Below are 23,784 nucleotides of genomic sequence, written 5' to 3' on the forward strand. Positions count from 1 at the left end.
AATGTAAACATAAAGAATGCAGGCCTGATTTTTAAAAGCTTATCTATTCAGTTTTGTATATTCTGAGAGGAAAGATGACTTCTAAGTGCAGTGAAAAAGGAATTCTGAATCATTTTTGTGAGCGAAATTGTCAGTGGAGCAAGATTTGGTCCAGAGTGAATCGACTGTTGATTAAATGTCATTTATTTTTTTGTCTGAAGAGAAGTTGCTGTACTGGAGGTGTAAAAATACTCCTTTTTTAAGTAGCGCACTCCTACTTAAAATGATCTGATATGTTCCAGGTGTGTTTTCTTGTGTTAGGGTCACTTTGGAGTCCCATTCAGATGCTGCCGGGTTTTTGGAGCGGTTTGTGTGTCAGCTGTAAATATGAGAGGCTCCGCAGCACAACCCTGATTAGTTCATCAGCCACTAAGTATAATATCAGAAATATTAGTCCTCTGATGCAGCTCATAGGAACCCTCAAAGTAAGGGTTGTCGTGGTTTCATTACATTGTATTGGTTTTATTTGTGCACCAAATATCATGGAGAGAGCGTGTGTGCGACCAAACTGGCGTAAATCAGTTTATTGAATAAACCTACGCCGCCACTTGTGCTTTGCACAGATAAATTGCATTATTTTTATTGCTTTATTTAGAAGACTGGGTCGCCGGACCGGAGCCAGTGTCCTTCCTGAGCTCCCTGGATGCTTCCGGAATGCGAAGCTTGTGAGCCGTTTCCGCCGCCATTGCGGATTTTAGACCGAAGATCATCCGTAGCCACAGCTCCATCGATGCGATGCAGAAATCACACACGGAGGGCGGACACCTCGAACATCTCCACTGATAGCCGATTTCGCGTCCACGTTTAACGACACTGCCCATTTTATCGTGTTAGTTGTTTAGGCTGACTGGCTCCGACCTACACGCAGAGCGAGGAGGTCGAAGCTAGCGCGGTGCTACTGCCCAGCTAGCTAGCTAGCCGCACGGCTAACATTCAGGACTCCCGGAGAAGCTCAAGGAACCCACCATGGCTCAAATCCTACCTATCCGCTTCCAGGAGCACCTGCAGGTATGTCGGCTAACCCAGTAGCTCCATGAACTGAGAAACACGCCGCTTTCTTCGTGATTTCTCACATTACGGTCTTTTGACAGCTCGCTAGCCGAGCAACCATTTAACGTCAATACCCGCCGCAAATGAATGACCTCCCCTCCCCCGTTTAGCCAGCAGCTAGCTACTAGCTTCCCTGGCTAGCTTCTTTCGTTTATCACGCCGCAGCCGATGCTCGGGTTGCTAAAAAGTCCCCGTTCGTGGCGCGATGGAGACGATTCATTCCTGTAAATCACGGCGCTGACCTTCAGTGCTCAGCCGTGCTGGCCTACACATCTCTTCATAGTGGTTAGCTAATATTGTTAGCTGTTAGCCATCAATGTTACAGGAACCATTTAACCTCAGAAACGACGGTGTCGTGACGGATGTCGGCATCCACGTCAGCTGTGTTCAATCGTAGCTACATAAGACCCGTCATCGTCGATCTGGTTTAAATCAAAGTGTTGCACCAGGATCCGTGTTTCGATGTTAAACTCGGTCCCCGATGAGGATGATGTGACAACCGGTGTTGAACGGTTCAGACGCCGGGGGGTAGCGGCGGTCCGGATTATCTACCACGTCGGATCTTATAGTATCCAATTTTTTGGTCACGATGGCGTTTGTGAGATCTAAATGAGACCGTAGTTGGCACATTGTTGGGCTGAGTGACTGGAGCCTGATCCAGTTGTCCCGGAAGAGCCCGGTGTTTCACTGACAACCCGCAGAGATTCACGTCATTCCAGTGACGTTGAGCCTCAACGTGTAAAAACCCCGTTGAGTTCTGCAGATCCACGAACCCACGTCCTCCAGAAACGACACACAAATCATCAAGAAGGCTCATTGAAAGTGAACGTCGTTCCACTTTGAACCATCTTCGGTTTCTGTGTGACGGTTGGGTGTTTGTGACGTACAGATAGTGGAAGTATTTAAACTGCAAAATCAGCCACTTGGCAGTATTTTAGAGTATCGTTCCTTTGTGCTCCTGCCCCCAAAGTATGAGTATTTACCACAGGTGAGATCATGAATTACAGCATCACTTGAACCAAAGTTACAACAAGACAAACAATAATCATTGTTATTTTTGTTATTATTATTATTATTATTATTATTATTATCCTAGTAAGATTGATGTATGCATATAAATTTATGTTTTAAGTTTGACTGCAGAATTGAGAGAAATACATGGACGGTCATGTTTGTATATAATTTGCTTCCTTGTAGCAGGTGGGCACTGAAACAACCTGTTCTGATTTCAGCTCCAGAACCTGGGGATCAACCCAGCCAACATTGGATTCAGCACTCTGACTATGGAGTCTGACAAATTCATCTGCATACGAGAGAAGGTGGGCGAGCAGGCACAGGTGGTCATTATTGACATGGCGGACCCCAACAACCCCATCCGCAGGCCCATCTCTGCAGACAGCGCCATCATGAACCCTGCCAGCAAAGTTATTGCCCTCAAAGGTAAATCCCCTCCGACATCCACTGGTCAGCAAGTAGCTTCCTGCACCAGCTAGCGAGGAGTGATTACATCTGTGGAAACACGTAAACTGTTAAAGTCTCGGCCACTGGCCTACTTTACTCTGGCGCTTCTCCAGTACTCTTGACCATTTTGTGTAGATTTTTTAATTGTGTTGTCAGTCAATGATGTAGTTGTTTAAGTCTGTTTTCCATTTTGATGTGCATATGTAGCTCACCCCATTTGTGTGTGTCGAAAAAAATGTTAACAGTAACAGAAGTGTTGTGTAACGAATTGCATTTAAGATACGTAGATATTTGAGGAGAAGTAGCTGTAGTACCAGTGCTAGTAAAATTTCATGCTGTCATGAATGCTTTGTCTATTTTGCTTGTTTTTGCTCTTTTTTTCATTTCTTACTGCTTTCTTATGTTTGCAGACGGTGAGTTGAATTTTACATATCACGAGTTGTCCAAGTGTAATCCTGTTTGCACTGTCTTGAGATGTATGCACCGTACTGATGGTAGAGTTAATGAATGCTTGAATTAACGAGGATAACACAAGCAGGGCATCGCACAATTAAGAGAGCAGCTAAAAGAAACATTTCTTATTCTTTTGTATGTTTTGTGTGTGTTTGTCTAGTTTGCTACACAACTGACACACATTTCATATTACAGCTGACCATTAAAAAAAAAAAATATATATATATTTGTATATATATGTGTGTGTATATATATATATGTATATATATATCTATATCTATATATTTGTATATATATATATATATATAGATATATATATATATTTGTATATATATTTGTATATATACTGTACAACACTATTTTAGATATTTGGATAGTTTTTCCTATTAGGCCCCGTACTGTAAGAATTAAACACATTGTGTTCTAAAAGCTGCACAGGTGATCCATCACACTGAACACCCGTCCCACACGGATTTTGTCCAAACAACCCTTTTGTTGTGTGGTAATCTTGAGACTGTCTATGGTTTAAGTTGAATGAACACTGAATTGGTGGTGGAAATGTCCTGGAAGGTGTCCTAAACCTGAGAGCAAACACAGATTGTGAGAAAAGAACGATTTTAAATCTGGCAGCTTATTAGGTAAGAACCTGTCACAGACGTCTTTGCCAGAGGGTCAGAAAATCCCTTAAGACTACAAAAGACCGATGTGGAATCAGGTGTTTGTAGTTTCGTAGAATGTGCTTTGGGAAATGGTCTGTAGTCATGTTAAGTATTCATGTGGTCGAGGCTCAAACATGCAGGAACGATCATTAGAATAATGTGTAATAATGAAGCTCAGATGACTCGTGTGGGTTTGTCGTCACATCAACATGTCTGTAAGAAGTACCTGGATTTCCATAAAGGAACATTTGCTTCTAGTCCTTCATGTTCCACATCTTAGAGAAGTTGTGACCTGTAAAAACGTGACGTAAGAACGATTTTGAGGCCTGCACGGAATCAACAAATTCATCTTGAGTGTCTGTAGTTTCGTGGATGCATTGGACTCAGTTATTGGTTTTCAAACTCGAGTTTGAAGGTGTGACGCATGTTCAGAAACGCTCTTAGTAACAAGTGTTTATTGCAGTTTTTGTGTCCTTGTGCCCATCAGAGTCTGCCTGACCAGCCCTAGAGATGCTGCATCCATTTGCAGCGTGAGATAAATGAGAGATCATAATAATAAACAGTAAAAATGCATCGTCATCTTGCACAGCCCGAGCGCAGCAGCAAGTCTTAGCCTTATAAAAGTGTTCAGTCCCGAAGGATGGAGTCATCTAAAATAAAGCCACTCATAATCCCTTCCTCGCCGCACTCACTGTGCTTTCAAACTCTGCTGCTATTCACCTAAGCAACCCGCAGTGCACAGTTTTTAATTTCTTTATATTCTCTGATTAAAAACACTGCCCATCTCGGAGAAGTCCAAGGATTTTGCAAAACTCTAATTTTCTGTGTCTCTTTTGCAAAGAGTAGCAAAGTACAAAACACTTACCGGTAGCCGTTAGTCACCGTCACTGGTCAAAATGACAAATGCTGATGGTGGGAGGTCGTATCAGCTGTTACTCATCAGCGCTGAGGAGAAGCTGATGGCGGGGGGTTCGTTAGCGGTGTCGTCAGTGGACTTCAATGCTGTGCGTGTTCAGGTGCAACTGTGGAGCGAAACACTGCAATTTAAAGAGTTGCTTTTTCCGCTTAAACCTTCAGTCGGTGATTAATGCAGTTGCTCATAGCGAATTTAATCAATGATCTGCTCGATAGTTGTGAACGAGGAACTGCAGTATTTTGAAGAAGTGGCTTGTAAAAACTCGGGCGGCTCCGCAGTTGTTGCCACGAGTGCATATGAATTAAATATTGCTCATCTTCTGATTATCAAGTGCTGGAGAGGAGGTGGTGCACTGCCAGTATGTACACGTTAGAATCGTTTTCACTAAACATCTTCTTGCTGTATTCATACGCGACGTCAGGCCGTACATTTTCATCATGTAGTTTAGAGATTTCTGTCCCAGTGTGGTTCCTGGACCTCTCAATTTGCACAGTGAGGCATTGTCATTGATGTGACCTATGATGTGCTAATTATAAATCAGTGTTAATCATAGGGCCTGTTGGATGGGGCTCACACGAGCTCAGAGGAAACCTAAAATATGCGTTGGCTTCAAAGAATTACAGGGTTTTTCCTCCAGTGAGACTGAATTGGAGGGAAACCAGAGAGGGTGTGAGTGCATCCGTCCAGCAACCTTCCCATCATCACATCTGTTTGTGTGCTTTGTGGTCTCCTTTTGCTAATCTGCATTCAGACACAACCCAAAAAATTCCAACATCCCTCATTTAAGGATTACATTTAGATGTGAATCCCTTAAGAGCTGTGACAGCAGGCCTGGTGTTTCAGTTTTCTAGCAGGTTGTTGGGGGGGGGGGGGATTTGAGAGCACTGGGCACCGCCTTTGTCTGTTTATTCCTAATGAATCAGGTCGTGCTTGAAAAGCAGTCCAACGTTGTACCACAACATCCAGGGAAAACCTTGAAGCTCAACAAGTATGGAAGTGGTTTTCGTAGTCCACCTCTCAGACTAAAACCAACACTGTTGTTTCTCAGGGCTGCATTCACGGAGTTAAGCTCTGCAGGTAGCTGGGGACTCACGTCAGATATATACACAGTAACTGTAGAACAGTGTGGAAGATGAAGAGGCAGGATTCCACAAGCCTGGAGGGTCACAGCAGTCGTCCCTTTATTCTCCACAGCAAGGTCAAGAATAAAGATGCACTTAGAGGGGAGATAAATATAAAGTGTTCCACCGCAAATCCACACTTGTCTCAGCCGAATTGGCCGATGTAGCATGGAACCAGATGATGTTGCGTCATGCGGCAAGAACTCGACAGTGCTGTTGTCAGTCTGAACGAGCCAAAGTCCGTTTAAGAGTCTCAAGTGGGAGATTTGTTTTGTAGGAGAGTGATAAGTCCCACGCTTTGTAAATGAATCTTGTAAAGGAACCCCAAAATTAGGTTTGGTGACAGAAAGTTAAGACAAGATAAGAAGAAGGTACAAACACACAACCCCAGATAAAAGTGGGCCCAACGCCATGAAACAAACTGATGATGAATGACTTCACATTCCCAGCAGGCGTCTGCATATTCAGCTTCGACTGAATGTGCTTCCCCTGCTCACGTCATTTCTCTGACTAACTGAATGCAGATCCACCACTTAGCTGTTGCCCTTTTGTTGGTCTTGCCTCTTGTTTTGACACTGGTACTGGCTTGTTGTATGGTGCTTTGGTGTTACTCAAACCAAACCTTGACTACCAACATTTCTCTAGCAATTGGAATTTGGTATGCCCAGTTTGTATGATTTCCCCTCCAAGTCTGCTGTGGGTTGTGTGTGGTAGTTCTAGATCTGTTTGTTTGATGATGGTTATGTTGGTAGAATGTTTTTCAGGCTAACAACCTGAATCCAAGCGGCGTTTTGTTAACCTGGGCTCTGAACGATTTCAGCGGCAAAGACCCTGCAGATCTTCAACATCGAGATGAAGAGCAAGATGAAGGCTCACACCATGACAGATGATGTGACCTTCTGGAAGTGGATCTCCCTCAACACGGTTGCCCTGGTCACAGACAACGCAGTCTACCACTGGAGCATGGAGGGAGACTCTCAGCCAATCAAAGTCTTTGATCGTCACTCCAGCCTGGCAGGCTGCCAGATCATCAACTACCGCACCGACGCCAAGCAGAAATGGTTGCTGCTCATCGGCATCTCAGCACAGGTAAATGCAGGCTCATTAGTCTCTTATCAGCTGAAAACATTTAGCAAATGTGTTGCTTGACCTTTGCTAATTGTGGTGGAGAAAAACCTCGTCCAGGTCCAGTGGGGTTCATTCTACCGAAGGAGTACGCCAGCGCTGGGATTCTCTGTCCAGCAGGAGTATGAGAGCCCTGAAGTGGCAACTGGGGATCATTTATAATCAATTCAAGTGATTCAGCTCATAATAGAGTTATGTGACTCTAGAAAAATGACGGCGCTATGGCCGCAGGGAAAGGGTTAACATGAATATTGAGATTCAGCTGTGAATCTTTGGTGCGCCAAAAACCAGAGATGTCACCATCCTGGATCGAGATGCTGGCCAGTTACTCACTTAGTACCTGTCAAATAATAGACATCTTTTTCAGTATTTTGTGCTTTTTCATTCTGAAATGCTGACAATTTGTCAGTCTCAAGGATAAAGGATGTTCTGTGTGTCGTGTTCGATCAGAAGCGCTGCCACTTCTGGCCGAACTTGTGAGTGCTTTCTTCTTTTCGCCCCTCAGCAAAACCGGGTTGTTGGAGCAATGCAGCTGTACTCGGTGGACAGGAAGGTCTCACAGCCCATTGAGGGTCACGCTGCTGGCTTTGCGCAGTTCAAGATGGAGGACAACACTGAAGAGTCAACTCTGTTCTGCTTCGCTGTGCGAGGACAGGCCGGAGGAAAGGTACGATCAACTGTCACCATCCTGAGCTCTGAGAGTCGAGCTAGTCTCACATGAGGAGGAAGCACACAGGAATGAATGCTCCTCCATTTGAGATCAAGCTTTTAACCAAACTTTTGAATATGTTTTTGCTTCCAGCTGCATATAATCGAAGTGGGGACGCCACCCACAGGGAACCAGCCGTTTCCAAAGAAAGCTGTAGACGTTTTTTTCCCTCCAGAAGCCCAGAATGACTTCCCTGTCGCCATGCAGGTAAAAACAAGCGTTTTAGCGCCCGTACCTGTGCCTGATTGTCTTAGTTACCTAAACAACCGTGTTATAGCTAAGATTCCCTAAAAGATGCGTGTGAGTAGGTTCTCCTGTAATAACATTTGAAGTATTTTTATAATTAAGCTGCTTTTCTACTGAGTCGTTGAGTTCAGGGTTCAGCATCATTCCCAGTGTTCTGACACTGACCAGACCCTCTCTTTCATGTCTCAGGCGTTTAAGTCCTTTTCTCTCTCTCTCTCTGTGCTTCTAGATTAGTTCCAAGCAAGATGTAGTCTTTCTCATCACCAAATATGGCTACATCCACCTGTATGACTTAGAAACTGGCACCTGTATCTACATGAACAGAATCAGTGGGGAGACCATTTTCGTCACAGCCCCCCATGAGCCCACTGCTGGTATCATTGGGGTCAACAGGAAAGGACAGGTACATTTCACGTGTGTATTTAAACTGTGAGTGTGTGTTCTTCTGTCTCTTCAGCTATTGTGTCCTCCAAATGAGTTGTTTGCTGTATTTTGATGTAACTGAATACTGCTCAGATGTGTACTCTCGAAGTTGCAGCAGCAGTCGTAAGTGCTGATAACCTGAAGCAGGCTGAGTTTAGCCTCCCGTTAGTAAGCGCTCATTCATGAAATGTTCTTATGCTTCATTCTTTTCACCAGACTTTCTTAGCCCTGCATTTAATCGTACAGGTACGAAGCAGGAGAATAAATTAGCGCACCAGATTATTCCATGATTGAGGCCGTGGTGATTCTGTGTTCACTGGGTTAGCAGAAAATGTGGCATTGCAAAAGCAGGATTCTCACATGAAACATGAATTTGAGTTATTTTAGGAGTATTTTTCTCCAGCACTAACTTGTATAGGCAAACAGGTACAAAGTTGACCCGTCATTGCTGACATTAAAGTCAGTATCTGTCTTCAGTGTATCAGTGTGTGTCCGTGGGTGTTGTCATGAGACACCGAATGATGAAAATCCCTGAAAATATCAGTCAGCTGCAGCGTCTTCAGGGCTGGGCAGCAAGTGATGCCCACAGCAGGGGGCCTGAGCCCGGCCAGCAGAGCACCGTCTAATCCTGTTGTTGCTCTTGGCTCTCACCTGCATGTCTAACATACACACTCCTGTGTGTTATGTACTCAACACGCAGTAATCTCACTGTGTACTTTCAGACAGTGTGAAAAATACTCATCAAGGATGTTTATGATCTCTAGTATTTGGAAAAAATGCTTTGTTCACACAGGTCTTGTTCACGTTGTTGGGAAAAAAAATAGTATTTGCTCTTACCTGCATCACCATTGAAGGTGTTTTGGGCAAAGAGTAACTTATTTTTGACATTTTATAAACTAGTATTTGGTCATTTGCTGTCGTAGTAATTGTATTTTTACTGGATGGGGTGATAAAATACATGAAGTGTTGAGGAGACATGACATCATTCTGTCTCAGTGAATAATTCATGTCTGGCAGCCATCATCTCTGCACAGCTAATAAAAAATGTAAATGTGCTTCCCAGGTGTTGTCAGTGTGTGTGGAGGAGGAGAATATCATTCCCTACATCACCAATGTGCTTCAGAACCCCGACCTGGCTCTCCGCATGGCTGTCCGCAACAACCTCGCCGGTGCTGAGGAGCTGTTTGCCCGCAAGTTCAACACCCTCTTTGCAGCAGGGAATTACTCAGAAGCTGCCAAGGTGGCGGCCAATGCTCCCAAGGTACCGCCTGTGTGCTCCTTTCTTAGATCAAATATAGTGACATCACTCACAGGTCAGCTAATGTACGCGCAGACTGCCTCCACTGGAGTGGCATCTGCACACGCGTGACAGAGAGCAGCCGGGTTTGGCTTTAGGTCTGAACCCTATTCAGCAAGATTCACAGGCTGCTTATTCAGAGGTGTTGCAAAGGAATGTATTGATTGTTGCTGTGTCATGATTCATTCAATCAGAACTGACTGGGAAAATGTCTTTCATTGAAGAGAGGAAGTGTTTGGAGAGCCTCGTATTCTTGAGAGAAGAATACGTCTTTTATTCTCTCCTCTTGCTTTGAATCACTAATGTTCCTTTAATGTTGTGTAGTTTCACACCACAAACGGTCTTCTAAGCAATGTTCAACGATGACTTTCGCTCTGTTCTTTTTCTACTGGAATCCTCCCAGCGTCACTTAATTACTTTCCATCTGCCTTCTCCAGGGTATCCTGCGGACCCCAGACACCATCCGTCGGTTCCAGAGTGTTCCGGCTCAACCAGGCCAACGGTCTCCACTTCTCCAGTACTTTGGTATCTTACTGGACCAAGGCCAGCTTAATAAGTTTGAGTCTCTGGAGCTCTGCAGGCCTGTCCTCCAGCAGGGCCGCAAGCAGCTGCTGGAGAAGTGGCTGAAAGAGGACAAGGTCGGTGCTGAGCGGGTGGTTTGTAATATACTGGACAGCTGTTACCTTCAGAGGGATAAAGTGCACAGTCATGCCATTATAAACTTAATGATTCATCTTAAAGTGCTGTTGAGTTGCTCTGATTCCTTGGTTTGTCTGTAAAGGTGGCGTGTGTTTGTGTGTTCCCAGCTGGAGTGTTCTGAGGAGCTCGGAGACTTGGTGAAGTCTGTAGATCCGACTCTTGCACTAAGCGTCTACCTCAGAGCCAACGTCCCCAATAAGGTCATCCAGTGCTTTGCGGAAACTGGCCAGTTTCAGAAGATTGTCCTGTACGCCAAGAAGGTTTGTTGACATCCTCTGCCCTGTTTATCTCATGACTACAGTCATTACATGCAGAGAAATGAGAGGGAACTGATAGCTGTGAAACACTGGGCTGATTTGATTGTGTTCTTTCCCATCATCTCAGTATTGTCCTTCATCAAGATTTACATTAGTGAACACTCACCTGACACTGTTGGGTAGACGGCACTTACCTTCTGCACGGGTGTTTTAAGGGATTTTTCCATGAATCTGATAAAACACACAGAAGCAAATCAGCCCCAAATCTCAAATCCGACTGATAAAAACGAAGCAATATTTTTGTTTTTCCGTTAAAAAACAAAAACAAACAAAACCAAGATCATTAAAATCTTTTTTCTTTTTGTAGGTGGGCTACACTCCAGACTGGATCTTCCTTCTCAGAAACGTAATGCGGATAAGCCCAGAACAAGGGCTTCAGTTCTCCCAGATGCTGGTAGGGGATGAGGAGCCACTTGCTGACATCACACAGGTAAAAACAAGCACCTACATGCCCAGGACATTGAGATCCTCATGAACTGATTCCCAAACAGCTATACAGCACAAAATCTGGGTTTTCAAATGTAAATGAGCTCAGATACGACAGTAAAAGATCTCCTTATTAAACGCATTTGATGAAAAGAAAGAGTTGGTTGTGAGTGGTTTGACAGATCTGATCATTCCTGTCTTTCGTGTGTGTAGATTGTGGACGTCTTCATGGAGTACAACCTGATCCAGCAGTGCACATCGTTCCTCTTAGACGCCCTGAAGAACAACAGACCCATGGAGGGACCGCTGCAGACACGCTTGTTGGAAATGAATCTGGTCCACGCACCACAGGTACGTAACCAGAGCGAAACATGCCAGTGGCGGTCATCATCTGATTCAGGTTCATGATTGCTAGTTGTTGTTTTTTGTTGTTGTTTGATAAAAGAAAATAATGTTTTAATGTTTTATTGTCACACTATGTTCAAATAGAAGTTCATTCAAGGTCACACTGTTATCATCATGAAAAGGCACCTGCCTTGATATGAGCGCCCATCCACACTCCCATGTATCTGGATTATCAGTATAATAAAGAAGCAAGGAACTGTCTCGGCGGACTCTCTCTCGGGAAGCCACTGAGACAGGGTGCCCTTTGTACAAAGCTGAATTAGTTCGTGTTGTGTCTTTCCTAATAACGGGAATTTAGGTTTCGACCTGTTTTCCCTTAACATTGTTTTTAACAGAAATATAAAAACCCTTTATTGTCTTCCTTGAGTGGTATCTCACAGTACTTCCCTTCACCAGAATATATTTGACCAAAGTCCCTGTCACATACATATTGTCTTGTGAAGAAAGATTCAAGCAAACTTTTTTTCTCCCGTCTGACATTTATTCCAGGTTGCAGACGCCATCCTGGGCAACCAGATGTTCACCCATTATGATCGCGCCCACGTGGCACAGCTGTGTGAGAAGGCTGGTCTCCTGCAGAGGGCGCTGGAGCACTACACTGACCTGTATGACATCAAGCGTGCTGTGGTGCACACGCACCTCCTGAACCCAGAGGTACAGCATGAATCACAGAACGCATATTGCAAAATAATATACAGCCAAAATAGATACATAGAAAATAAATGATATCTAATGTCTTTGACTTACTGACTGATTTATTGCTGCCTGATGGAAAAAAGTATTTTCCTGACTGTTTTCTCTTTGTCCTTGCAGTGGTTAGTTAATTTCTTTGGCTCCTTATCAGTGGAAGACTCTTTGGAGTGTCTGAGGGCGATGCTCTCTGCCAACATTCGCCAGAACCTTCAGATCTGTGTCCAGGTTGCCTCCAAGTACCACGAGCAACTCACCACTCAGGCCCTCACCGAGCTCTTTGAGTCCTTCAAGAGCTTTGAAGGTCCAGCGATGTACTCAGTATCACACAGCACTTTTTGAGAGAACTACAACTTGTTAGACAGAATTGTTAAACTTGTGTGTCTTTTTTTCTTTCTTTCAGGTTTGTTTTACTTTTTGGGTTCTATCGTGAACTTCAGCCAGGACCCAGAAGTTCACTTTAAATATATCCAGGCCGCCTGCAAGACAGGCCAGATCAAAGAGGTGGAGCGGATCTGCAGAGAGAGTAACTGCTACGACCCTGAGCGCGTGAAGAACTTCCTCAAGGTCAGGAGTGGCCCACAGCTGCTCCCTCCTCAGACCATTACCACAATAACCTTTTTCTACAGACATTTATTCGATGCTTTTATTTCTTGATTTTACAGGAAGCTAAGCTGACGGACCAGCTGCCGTTGATTATTGTGTGTGACCGCTTCGATTTCGTCCACGATCTGGTCCTGTACCTGTACCGCAACAGTCTGCAAAAATACATTGAGATCTATGTTCAGAAGGTACAGTTCCTTGTCTGAAAGAACACTGGTCTTTTATGTTCAGTAAATTATCCAACATTTAATTACATTATTGTGAATATTGCCCGGCTGAAAAATATCCCGGATTTCATTTCCTGTTTCCACATCTCTCTCTCCTTCTTAAATTTTCCCCTCCCCTCACAGAACAGAAAATAAAATGTTGCACATTTGAGGTGAAATCTTTAACTCCATGCAAGCTCATTTATTCCAGGTGAACCCAAGTCGTCTGCCCGTAGTTATTGGAGGTTTACTGGATGTGGATTGTGCCGAGGATGTGATCAAGAACTTGATCATGGTTGTTAGAGGTCAGTTCTCCACAGATGAACTAGTCGCCGAAGTGGAGAAAAGAAATCGGTAAGACGAGCGGGCCCAATGGAGCTGTAAGGCAAAAGTAAATTGTTTCTCTCTCCATCTTAACTCATTGTTGCTCTGCAGATTAAAGCTGCTGCTGCCTTGGTTAGAGGCCCGAATTCACGAAGGTTGTGAGGAGCCTGCCACCCACAACGCCCTGGCCAAGATTTACATCGACAGCAACAACAACCCGGAACGCTTCCTGAGGGAGAACCCCTTTTACGACAGCCGTGTTGTGGGAAAGTACTGTGAGAAGAGAGACCCCCACCTGGCCTGTGTGGCCTATGAAAGAGGACAGTGTGACCAGGAACTTATAAATGTGAGTTTACACTTGAATCAAGATCATTGAAGGCAAAAAATATGGTTTGGCCTTATTCCCATGAATCAGTTTTTAATATGGACGCGTTATGACTCTTAATCACTCAATGTCATTCATTTTTGACATGTTTGTGCCTCTACTATTTTGGTATGTTCTACTATAGGTGTGCAATGAGAACTCCCTCTTCAAGAGTCTGTCCCGCTACCTTGTGCGTCGCAAGAACCCTGAGCTGTGGGCGAGTGTGTTGCTGGAGACCAACAACTACAGAAGACCCCTCATAGACCAGGTCGGACCTCTGGCCGTCACTGATCTTCCACTTGCTGAGTTTGTACAGTCATGAAAAACCTGGAAAAGTCGTGGAATTTTAACATTTTTCAGGCCTCATTAATATTAATAGCAATCCAGCACATATTGAATGACTCTTGTAGGCTTGTTCACATGTGATAGTGTTCTAAATGTGAAACCTGAAACCTTCCAGCATTGTGCAACGTGCTTGCTCTGCTCTTATGCAGGTTGTCCAGACAGCCTTGACGGAGACCCAGGATCCAGAGGAGGTTTCGGTCACAGTCAAGGCCTTCATGACGGCCGACCTTCCCAATGAGCTCATTGAGCTCCTGGAGAAGATCGTCCTGGATAACTCTGTCTTCAGCGAGCACAGGTGAGACCTGGTCCCGGTTGGCCGTGAGTCAGTTGGCTGTTGGCAGAGACTTTCATGAATTTCACTGATATCCTCCTGCCTTGGATGTTTCAGAAACCTCCAGAATCTGCTCATCCTGACAGCGATTAAAGCTGATCGGACCCGTGTGATGGAGTACATCAACCGTCTGGACAACTACGATGCTCCAGACATAGCAAACATTGCCATTAGCAATGAGCTGTTTGAGGAGGCCTTCGCTATTTTTAGGAAGTTTGATGTCAACACCTCTGCCGTGCAGGTGGGAGGGTTACTGCTTGATCTTGTACAACCTCAAAGGGGTTTTTACTGTTTCAAGTGAGACACTTGCTGATGTAAAACCCGATTGCGCTCACTTTTGTGTTCAGGTTTTGATTGAGCACATCGGTAACCTGGACAGAGCCTATGAGTTCGCTGAGCGCTGCAATGAGCCACCGGTGTGGAGCCAGCTGGCGAAGGCTCAGCTTCAGAAGGGCCTGGTCAAAGAAGCCATCGACTCTTACATCAAGGCTGACGACCCCTCTGCCTACATGGAGGTGGGACAGGCTGCAGCTCAGAGTGGTAAGATGAACTTTGTCTTCAGAATTAGCTCATCTGCTACATATCTGACCACCAGGAAGTCTGCTGGGCACGTTGACATGTTATTATGTAAAGAAGAAGATTCCTCAGTGGTGTTTTGGTAGGCACTGACGTAAGATGTGGCGTTGGCAGGAAACTGGGAGGACCTGGTGAAGTTCCTGCAGATGGCTCGTAAGAAGGCCCGAGAGTCGTATGTGGAAACAGAGTTGATCTTCGCTCTGGCCAAGACCAACCGCCTGGCTGAGCTGGAGGAGTTCATCAACGGACCCAATAACGCTCACATTCAACAAGTAGGTTCTGGAAAGTTCTCCTCAGTTCTCTGTCTCTTCTACAGCTGCTGTTTTTACTTATTTCTTTTGTCCCTTCAGGTGGGTGACCGTTGCTATGACGACAAGATGTACGAAGCAGCCAAACTGCTTTACAACAACGTGTCCAATTTCGGTCGCCTGGCCTCCACCCTGGTGCACCTGGGAGAGTACCAGGCAGCTGTGGATGGAGCTCGCAAGGCCAACAGCACCCGCACCTGGAAGGAGGTGAGCGACGCAGTAGAGGGCTCTCGTCTGTCCACCTGTCAGCCCGCCTGCACCGCCATCACTGCAACACAACCACGCCTCTCTTCTGAATCACATAGTTTGACTTCCTTCTTTCGTTTTCTTTCAGGTGTGTTTTGCTTGTGTGGATGGGAAGGAGTTCCGGCTGGCCCAGATGTGCGGCCTGCATATTGTTGTTCATGCTGATGAACTGGAGGAGCTCATCAACTACTACCAGGTACGTATGGCACATTCTAGCTTCTTTGAGTATCTGCTGCACCTGCAGGAAGACGCTAGTGAGAGGATGCTAGTGAGAGGATGCTAGTGAGAGGTTCCTGCCTAATTCTTTTTTTTTTAAGGAGACGGATGCTCTTTAATTAAAATGTTTTAAACTTCTTGTGTCAATTAAGGTGCATTTCGTTAATAGAATTGATAAAATAAAAACCTACTGTAGGTTTAATGACAACTAAAAGTTTTGTTTTGTGTTTTGTTTGTATTAGTGAGTCACATAAACGTCTGTATGTCCTCAGGACCGCGGTTACTTTGAAGAGCTGATCACCATGCTGGAGGCGGCGCTGGGTCTGGAGCGCGCTCACATGGGCATGTTCACGGAGCTCGCCATCCTCTACTCCAAATTCAAGCCCCAGAAGATGAGGGAGCACCTGGAGCTCTTCTGGTCACGTGTCAACATTCCAAAGGTAACAACAACAACAACAACAAAACAAAAAAAACAAAACAAAACAAAAAATATATATAGTGTTCTTTTGCATGACCGTCAGATAAGAACTCTTGAATGAGGATTGACAGAAGTTCCTGATGTAAACGTGTGCATGTGTTAGGTTCTCAGGGCAGCAGAACAGGCCCACCTCTGGGCAGAGCTGGTGTTCCTCTACGACAAGTACGAGGAATACGACAACGCCATCATCACCATGATGAACCACCCAGCTGATGCCTGGAAGGAGGGACAGTTCAAAGACATCGTCACCAAGGTAGAACAAAACCCCACGACCGCTCGACGCTGAGCTCTAATTGTGGTGGAACACCTGAGCGCTGACCTTCTCCTGAGTAATGTGTGTGGTTTCCATTGCAGGTGGCCAATGTGGAGCTGTACTACAAGGCCATCCAGTTTTACCTGGAGTTCAAACCGTTGTTACTAAACGACCTTCTCATCGTTCTCTCTCCGAGGCTGGACCACACACGTGCTGTCAACTTCTTCAGCAAGGTCTGCAGCTCGGTGGGCAGCTGTGGCTGTCACAGAGACCCAACATGTCAGCTGCGTCTCTTCACATCTGTCACAGTTTCCACTTGAACGCAAACGTTTTCACCAATTTGTAACAAGATTAAATAACATGAAGTGACGAGACATTTCACACCTAAAAGATCAGGGGAGGAAATAAATCAACGTCCAGCTATGAGGTAGTAATTGGCTTGAGATACATATGAATATATATCTGACCGAGATACACACGTGCTAGGAAAAATACACAGATCAATCACAGAAAAGATGACATTTTTTCATGTCTAGGGAGTCAAACAGTTACACATTTTATTCGTTTGCAGATTATCAACCAAAACTCATTGATATTCAGTGTTGGAATAATTCACAGCCACCAGTGAAGTCCTGTTAGATCCTTGGGAATTGAACGCTGATGACTCCGTGTCTCTGCTCAGGTGAAGCAGCTGCCTCTGGTGAAACCGTACCTGAGGTCGGTTCAGAATCACAACAACAAGTCCGTAAACGAGGCCCTCAACAACCTCTTCATCGTTGAGGAGGACTACGCGGTATGATGTCATAATGTTGGCTGCTATTCACATGTATATTGTATCACTTGTTTTTCTGTCTGCCACATTAGAACTTCAGTTACTTGAATTGAAGGCTTAATGATGGTTGGTGCCCAGTATCAAAGAAATGCACTGACTGACCCTGTGAGGAGTCATGATGTCTCCATGTTGGAAGTGGAGGAAAAAAAGCCAGCTTTTGTCTGATGTGGCTGCTTGTCTGCACGCTAACCTCAGCAACCTCAGTTTCCATCAGCAGGTCAGATGTTTTCAGAGCTTTTCATCTTCTCCTTTTCACACCCAGGCGCTTCGTACTTCTATCGACGCCTACGACAACTTCGACAACATCTCCCTGGCTCAAGGCCTAGAGAAGCACGAGTTGATTGAGTTCAGGCGGATCGCAGCGTACCTGTTCAAGGGCAACAACCGCTGGAAACAGAGCGTCGAGCTCTGCAAGAAGGACAAGCTTTACAAGGTTCATGGCTGCTGAAACGTCGATGTAAAATGATCTCACTACCCTGCTGATCAGATTATTAAACCGTAATTGTGTGTGTCTCTGCAGGACGCCATGCAGTACGCATCGGAGTCCAAAGACACAGAACTGGCAGAGGAGCTGCTGGCTTGGTTCCTGATGGAGGACAAGAAGGAGTGTTTCGCCGCCTGCCTATTCACCTGCTACGACCTGTTGCGGCCTGACGTGGTTCTGGAGACGGCCTGGAGGCACAACATCATGGACTTCTCCATGCCATACTTCATCCAGGTCATGAGGGAGTACCTCAGTAAGGTGGGTCAGCCACGGATGAAGAAGCAGTGGGTGTGTGGGTGGTGGTCAGGATAAGCCAGATGCCTTGAGGGTTGTTATATTTAGTTCCATGTTTGAAACTCTGAGAGGTCGTGAGAAGTTCGATGGACATGGTGACTGTTCTTTTTTTTCCCTCCTGCTATTAAATGTCGAGATTAGTGAACTAGTATTTGTGAATGTTTACCATGCCAGACCTTTGGTGTAACACAAACGGACGTCTCAAATGTCCTTCTCATGATGACCGTGCTTTCCAACAACATTTGCAAATACTACTTACCCATCAGTGGCTCTGCCCAGGGATGGAGTCCCCAGTGCCGTGCGTCCCTCCTCTGCTCATTCTCATGGTCCCGTGCTTCTGTCACCAGTTTTCCTTTTCATTTGGGTTCTTTCATCCATTCAAGCTACTTTTCCATACAAATGTGTTCCAGAGGAGATTCACAGCCTCTGTTGCTCATCGTCTCATTTGTCTCAGTTACACGGTGTCAGATGCAACCTCCTGAGCCCTGAGTGAAGTTTTGCATTAATTGCATTTATTTACTGATCTTGGATCAGATTGTTTATCACATAATGAGACAAGAGTTTTCCTGCAGCAGACTGCCTGATTTGGCAAATACAGACGAGACACATGAGAGCAGTGTCAACTTTTTTCGAGTAGTTCTAGTCTACAGAATTGGACCTCATTGAACTGGCCTGCTCTCCTAAAGTCCCACCTCATTTTTACTCCAGTTGTTTGTAACCAGGTGAGGCTGAAGGCACCAGCGTAGCCTCAAGTCTGCATTTGTATCAAAAGTGGCGTTCTTACCTGCATCTCTGGGGGTTTTTGTGTTTGTGAGAATTCTGCTGTTTGCTCTTTTCTCTCTGCCAAATTTCTATTTTGGGAGACTTCCATTTGTTTGTTTTCCTCCTTAAGTTGCCTCTCTGAATTTCCTTTCCAGGTTGATGCGATAAAGGAAAAGGTGAAAGTTGAATCCATTTTCTAATCATTCTTTTTGAGCCCTCTCCCCTGTCCTGTAGCCTGTAGTTTGGGGGTGTTAAAAAAATAATAGCAGGAACTGCATGAACCCTCTCCCACCATGTCACTCTGCTGCTTCTGATAGTAAAACTCCACACGTCCACTAGACCACCTACTGTACCGCCCAGAGAGGGGCTCTTCACACACACACCGCCATCAGGGGTCTGCTGGCGCTGGCTCTGGGACACAAGACACGGACCGAAGTAGAGTAGAAGAAGACACTGAGCTCGTGATGTGAAAGTCATTGTTTTCCTTCGTGGAAGGATTGCTGTCATCATGTTTGCAGCTCCAACTAAAGCCAGAGAACATGACCGCACTTTCTTTCACTTATTTATGTGTATGTAGATTTATTTTTGTAGGTTTTTTTTTTTTTTCAACTATAGTTTATAGTTTTGTATTTTGTGCAAAACAGATCAACAGATGCTAAATCCAACTGGCTGCAGTGGGAAAGCACGTAGCCTGCATCCAGTCCTGGGTCACGTGACCCGGGCATTAATCGGCTCGGGCGGTGACGTAAACACCAACCCTGGATGAATGTTTATTTGCAGTCAGATTCCAGCACAAATGTTGTGTGTTCAAGCAGAGCTGGAAGCTCCAGCGCCGCTCAGTCAGTGTTGGGTTTGTGTAACAGACTGGACTTTGTCGTGCACTCGAAAAATCCAAACAGAGGAAGTCTGTCTACTCACGGGCGGGTCAATCGAGTTAAAAAAACAAGCGCATGCACTCAGTGGAAAGCAGGGTTTAAGTGAGAGTTTTAACAAAATCCCATCACATTCACTTGAAGGTCATTTGTCCTTCTATAAACCCAGCCAACAGAGCCATGAGCCAACAGGCCCCTCCCGCTGTGTGAGTGAAGACCAGCACTCTGAGTAGAACTGCCTCACCTGCTGCGGTCAGGTCCTTTTCTCACAGACGTGTAGATTGGTTCTCATGTTAAACTGCGTGTCACACCCCTCTGTTGCAGTCTGCTGCTCGCCATCACCCTGACACACTCGGTTAGATGGAATTGGAGTTCTGAGACACAAATCACTCCTCGTTAGTGTGAGACACGGCAGTGGAAGGGTGTGAACAGCAGCACTGACTGCTGATGAGTTATTTGAACGAAGTGACCATTCTTGGAGAGACTGTTCTGTTCCTCCATGCTTCTGTCTGTCTCCATACGACTGAATTCATTCCTGTGCTGGAAAAGACAATCAAAACCTTCAAGCATTTGTGAGAAGGGAATATTTTTGTACAGTGTGGTCTCTTCAAACGACGCACGACACGAGTGTGTGACGTCAAGTAATCTGCAGTTGGGTCGTCCGTTTGAGACATGATGCATATTGTAGAGAGACGAGCATGCGTGTCCCCTCCCCCAGTAGTGTCAGCGGCACTCAGGCCCGGCTCGGAGACATGGTTGTTGGCTGCGCCTGCTTCTGGAGACCTCCAGCTGGCTGTACAAAAGCATCCCCTCCACCTCTTTCACACCCCCTCCACTATGGTTCTCCGCTTCTCCTCTCTCTCTCTCTCTCTCTCTCTGTCTCTCTCTCTCTCATGCACTGTCAAAGGGGAAAATAACAAAAACTGCCGCTTAAGCATGTGTCTCAACCCCTCCTCTCTTCTCTGCTCTTCTTGTCTTCTCTCTTCCTCTCTAACAAGCCTCAGCCTGTCTTTTCTTCAAACAGCCTGCTTAACCAGATTGACTGACCGTAGTAATCCGAGCAGTATGTAGAGAACTGAACCCAGAACCAGAGGAGGGCCCCTCCACGTAACGGATCAGTATCAATGCTTGCCGCTGTCTCCACTGTGGACAGTTTCTAAAGCTCTTCGCTGGCTGCTTTAGTCTTTTGTCCTCTGCCAGTCACTTCCTGCTTCTGAGCTGCCGCTCGGCAAATACTAAAGACCAGAACCCCGTTGATTCCCAGGGCTGCTCCATGCTTCTGTAAACCCAATCACTGGCTCTCTGGCTACAGTGACTCCTAGCTTGCATTTCAAACTGGCCAGCTAGTTCAGGAGACATCAACCTTTTCTACTGTCAGACACGTCTCAGTATTTCCTGATCGTCACGATCCACTAGAGGGCAGCTCACGGTCCACCCATGGACCCCGGCCCAGCGGTTGGGAAACAAGCATCTTTCAGCCTGAAGAGTCACTTTCTCCTACAACACTGAACTCATTTTCAGTAAAACATGACACCCACGCTCACCTGTGGTTTTATTTTAGTGATTGATAGTTTTTCTTGCCTCTGATCCAACAAACTGGAAAGTAACTGATGGTCCACACATTCCGTTGGTCCAGCGCCGCTCACATGTTTGGGTTCTTCTCGTCAGCCGCTGGAGGCTGTAGATATTGGTCTGTTGGTGCTGGTGAGAGTTTGGTTCTCTACATATTCTACTTGTTAGACTAGATCATTGGGTGGCTGGATGGTGGGACCATTATTGCCCTGTAGCTGTTCATCTCTCCTCCTGATCCCTAGTTTGACCGTCTACCCCCCCCCAACATGATCTGAAGTAGCCCCCCAGTAGTAGAGCCTCGGGGTGTTTGTAGAGGGCCTCCATCACTGTAGCAAGGCCTGCAGTCTGTTTGATTGAAATCTGAATTATTCGTCTTCGCCTGTCAGGAATGGTCCCATCCGTCAGCCAGTGCAATAACCCAGAGGTCAGTTTTTACAAAGCCGGCGTCTCAGCCCTAGAGCCCCCCCACCCAAGGTCCAACTGCAGTCTCACGCTGTCACTGTTGTCCTCTTGTCCACAGGTGGACAAACTTGAAGCCTCCGAGTCCCTGAGGAAACAGGAGGAGCAGGCCACCGAGTCTCAACCCATCGTTTACGGTAAAAACCAGCTCGCACTGCGTGTGAGGACATTAACGCTTTCCCTGCCAAGGTCTTTGAACATTTCCACTCATCTTTCAAGCTGCTGCTTCTGGGGTCCAGACCTACAAGTTAGCTTTTTTTTTTTACCTGGACCTGCAGCAGTTGTCACAGTGGGCACAATGGCGCCCTCTACTGCGTGACAGCAATGACACCAATTGTCAGAAAATCCCGTCAATGGCGAGGGAAGAGTTGAGGGAGGCAGAGGAGGCTTCGATGTGTCAGTTCTAACAAGTTCCTGTGGTGTCTGTGTTGCAGGCACCCCCCAGCTCATGCTCACAGCAGGGCCCAACGTGGCTGTCCCCCCCCAGCAGGCCTACGGCTACGGCTACCCAGCAGCCCCGGGCTACGGCCAGCCGCCACAGGCCAGCTTCGGTTACGGCATGTGATCACCCCCCCACTACCACCACCACTCCACGACTTGCCCTACACCTTCCCTCCATCTGTCCTCCTCTCTTTGTGTTCCTCTCCAGCTTCCCATGGTCTTCTACTCACCACAGGGGCCACAAGCAAGCAACAGCCCACTCTCCTTTTGAGTACTATTTTTTTATTCTGTTGTCCTGTTACAAGAGAAAAACATTTATCTGCATCGAAGGACTATTATTTGTATTGTTTGAAACGAAATTGGACCATTTGTCACGTTTCTTTGTTTTTTCCACATTCCATATTTATGACTACTTATTTAGAAACTGTTTGTGTTTGTTTATGTCATGATTTTTTTTATTGGTTTGGCGGAAGTGGACTTGCTAAAGCTCAGCAACGAACCTTTGACGTAGGTGGAGGAGCATTGGATTTTGCACTCGTGAAGAATTTAATGTAGAGAAGCTCTTACTTTTGATGTACTGAACATGTGAACAGCTTACATTGTCTGGTTTGTCTGTATAATGCATTTCATCATTGTATATTATGAGGAAAAAAAGGTTACATATAATATTTGAACATATATTGCCATTTCAATGGCTATAGCTAGCAACACTAAGTAATGATAGCATATTCTGCACAGGCGTGTAGCTTTATGGAGTTTTAAATGCATACAGACGTATGTCACTGTGTGATTGAGTGTGTGTGTGTGTGTGTGTGTGAGAGAGAGTGAGAGTGTGTGTGTGTGTGTGTGTGTGTGTGTGTGTGGCCTGATGGTCCAAATAAGAATTTTAACCCCTCTCCACCTGTGGGCCATCCGATCCACCCTCCTAGATGTTAGCGCTCCTCCATGAGCTCCATGTATTTAGGTGACCTCTTGTGCCGTGTACAGTGCTTATGTGAGACCGTGTCTGTGTATGTGCAAGGACGGGACCACGGCGACCGAACTCCAGGACCCTGAACTCTGAACCGTGCGCGTGCGTGCGTGTGTGCGTGTGTGTATTTACTCTGAATCCTCGTCGTGCTGAGGTCCGTGTATGCCAGGTGTTGTGATGTTCCCTCGGTCACCATTTAATTTTGAGTGTACAGATGTGAACATGACAATTTGAACCCCTTCTAGATGGAGACCCGCCCTCATCCATCTGACCTCCACCCGCCCTCCTGTCCCGTTCTTCCTTCATGACGCTCAAGAACAAACGAGGAGGTAGAAGACGACAGGATCGTGGAACTTTGATGTCCTCATGACAGCTCGATTAGATCATCAACACTCCTGTAGGTCATGTGTGTGCGCGTGTGTGTAGATGGTTACGAGGAAGAAATTAGGCCTCAGTACATCCAGTTCTTTGTCAAGAATGAAATAAGAGCCTGTATTTACCTTGATGTACTTAACTTCCTGACATGCTTTAAGCTGTGTGTAAAGTGTCATTCTAACCCGACCATGAGTTGATTCCTTTCTGTTGTCATGCATATTAACAATAAAGGGGAACAGTCAGCGAGACGTGCAAGTATGACGTAACTGAACGGGAAATATTAGCTGAAATAAAAACTAAAAATTGTACCTGCTTTTCTGTGACGTTTGTGGAAGAAAATCTCAGCAAGTTCCTTTATTCAGTGTTTCTGCAGCAATAAACGCAAAGGTGAGAACGCAGAACATCAGAGTGAACCCTGAAAGTGCGACGACTGCAGT

The 23,784-nt window shown here is 45.7% G+C and overlaps 1 protein-coding gene across 4 annotated transcripts; it reads left to right on the top strand.

The window, feature by feature from the left end:
• The first annotated feature begins 73 nt into the window (after nt 1-73).
• LOC147254042 (clathrin heavy chain 1-like) lies at nt 74-23,660 on the top strand. 4 transcript variants are annotated; one of them, XM_086215479.1, is made up of 34 exons: nt 74-1,047; nt 2,322-2,529; nt 6,520-6,788; nt 7,330-7,491; nt 7,627-7,740; nt 8,009-8,182; nt 9,266-9,463; nt 9,937-10,137; nt 10,306-10,458; nt 10,823-10,945; nt 11,155-11,292; nt 11,836-12,000; nt 12,160-12,340; nt 12,440-12,603; nt 12,702-12,827; nt 13,057-13,199; nt 13,281-13,515; nt 13,679-13,801; nt 14,028-14,173; nt 14,267-14,450; nt 14,557-14,749; nt 14,900-15,057; nt 15,136-15,300; nt 15,428-15,535; nt 15,828-15,995; nt 16,137-16,286; nt 16,388-16,519; nt 16,969-17,079; nt 17,381-17,551; nt 17,639-17,860; nt 18,814-18,834; nt 21,489-21,526; nt 21,623-21,698; nt 21,996-22,145. In XM_086215479.1, exons 1-33 carry the CDS (start codon nt 1,006-1,008, stop codon nt 21,651-21,653), a joined length of 4,917 nt encoding a protein of 1,638 aa, XP_086071605.1. In that variant the 5' UTR covers nt 74-1,005; the 3' UTR covers nt 21,654-21,698; nt 21,996-22,145. The 4 variants fall into 4 exon arrangements, with proteins under 4 accessions (XP_086071605.1, XP_086071602.1, XP_086071603.1 ...); XM_086215476.1 differs by lacking the exon at nt 21,489-21,526 and having other exon boundaries at nt 21,996-23,660; XM_086215478.1 differs by lacking the exons at nt 74-1,047; nt 21,489-21,526 and adding an exon at nt 1,853-2,077 and having other exon boundaries at nt 21,996-23,660.
• The last annotated feature ends 124 nt before the right edge of the window (nt 23,661-23,784 follow it).

Source organism: Aulostomus chinensis, chromosome 10, assembly GCF_037954235.1.
Source record: "Aulostomus chinensis isolate RoL2024-O1b breed Wild chromosome 10, RoL_Achi_v1.0, whole genome shotgun sequence".
Taxonomy (NCBI): domain Eukaryota; kingdom Metazoa; phylum Chordata; class Actinopteri; order Syngnathiformes; family Aulostomidae; genus Aulostomus; species Aulostomus chinensis.

What these genes read in the sequence shown, in the direction of transcription:
- LOC147254042 (XM_086215476.1), top strand. Translation starts at nt 1,006, where the DNA reads ATGGCTCAAATCCTACCTATCCGCTTCCAGGAGCACCTGCAG. An exon ending in GGGTCAACAGGAAAGGACAG is followed by an intron (nt 8,183 to 9,265) that starts GTACATTTCACG and finishes TGTGCTTCCCAG; the next exon opens with GTGTTGTCAGTGTGTGTGGA. An exon ending in GTGACCAGGAACTTATAAAT is followed by an intron (nt 13,516 to 13,678) that starts GTGAGTTTACAC and finishes GTTCTACTATAG; the next exon opens with GTGTGCAATGAGAACTCCCT.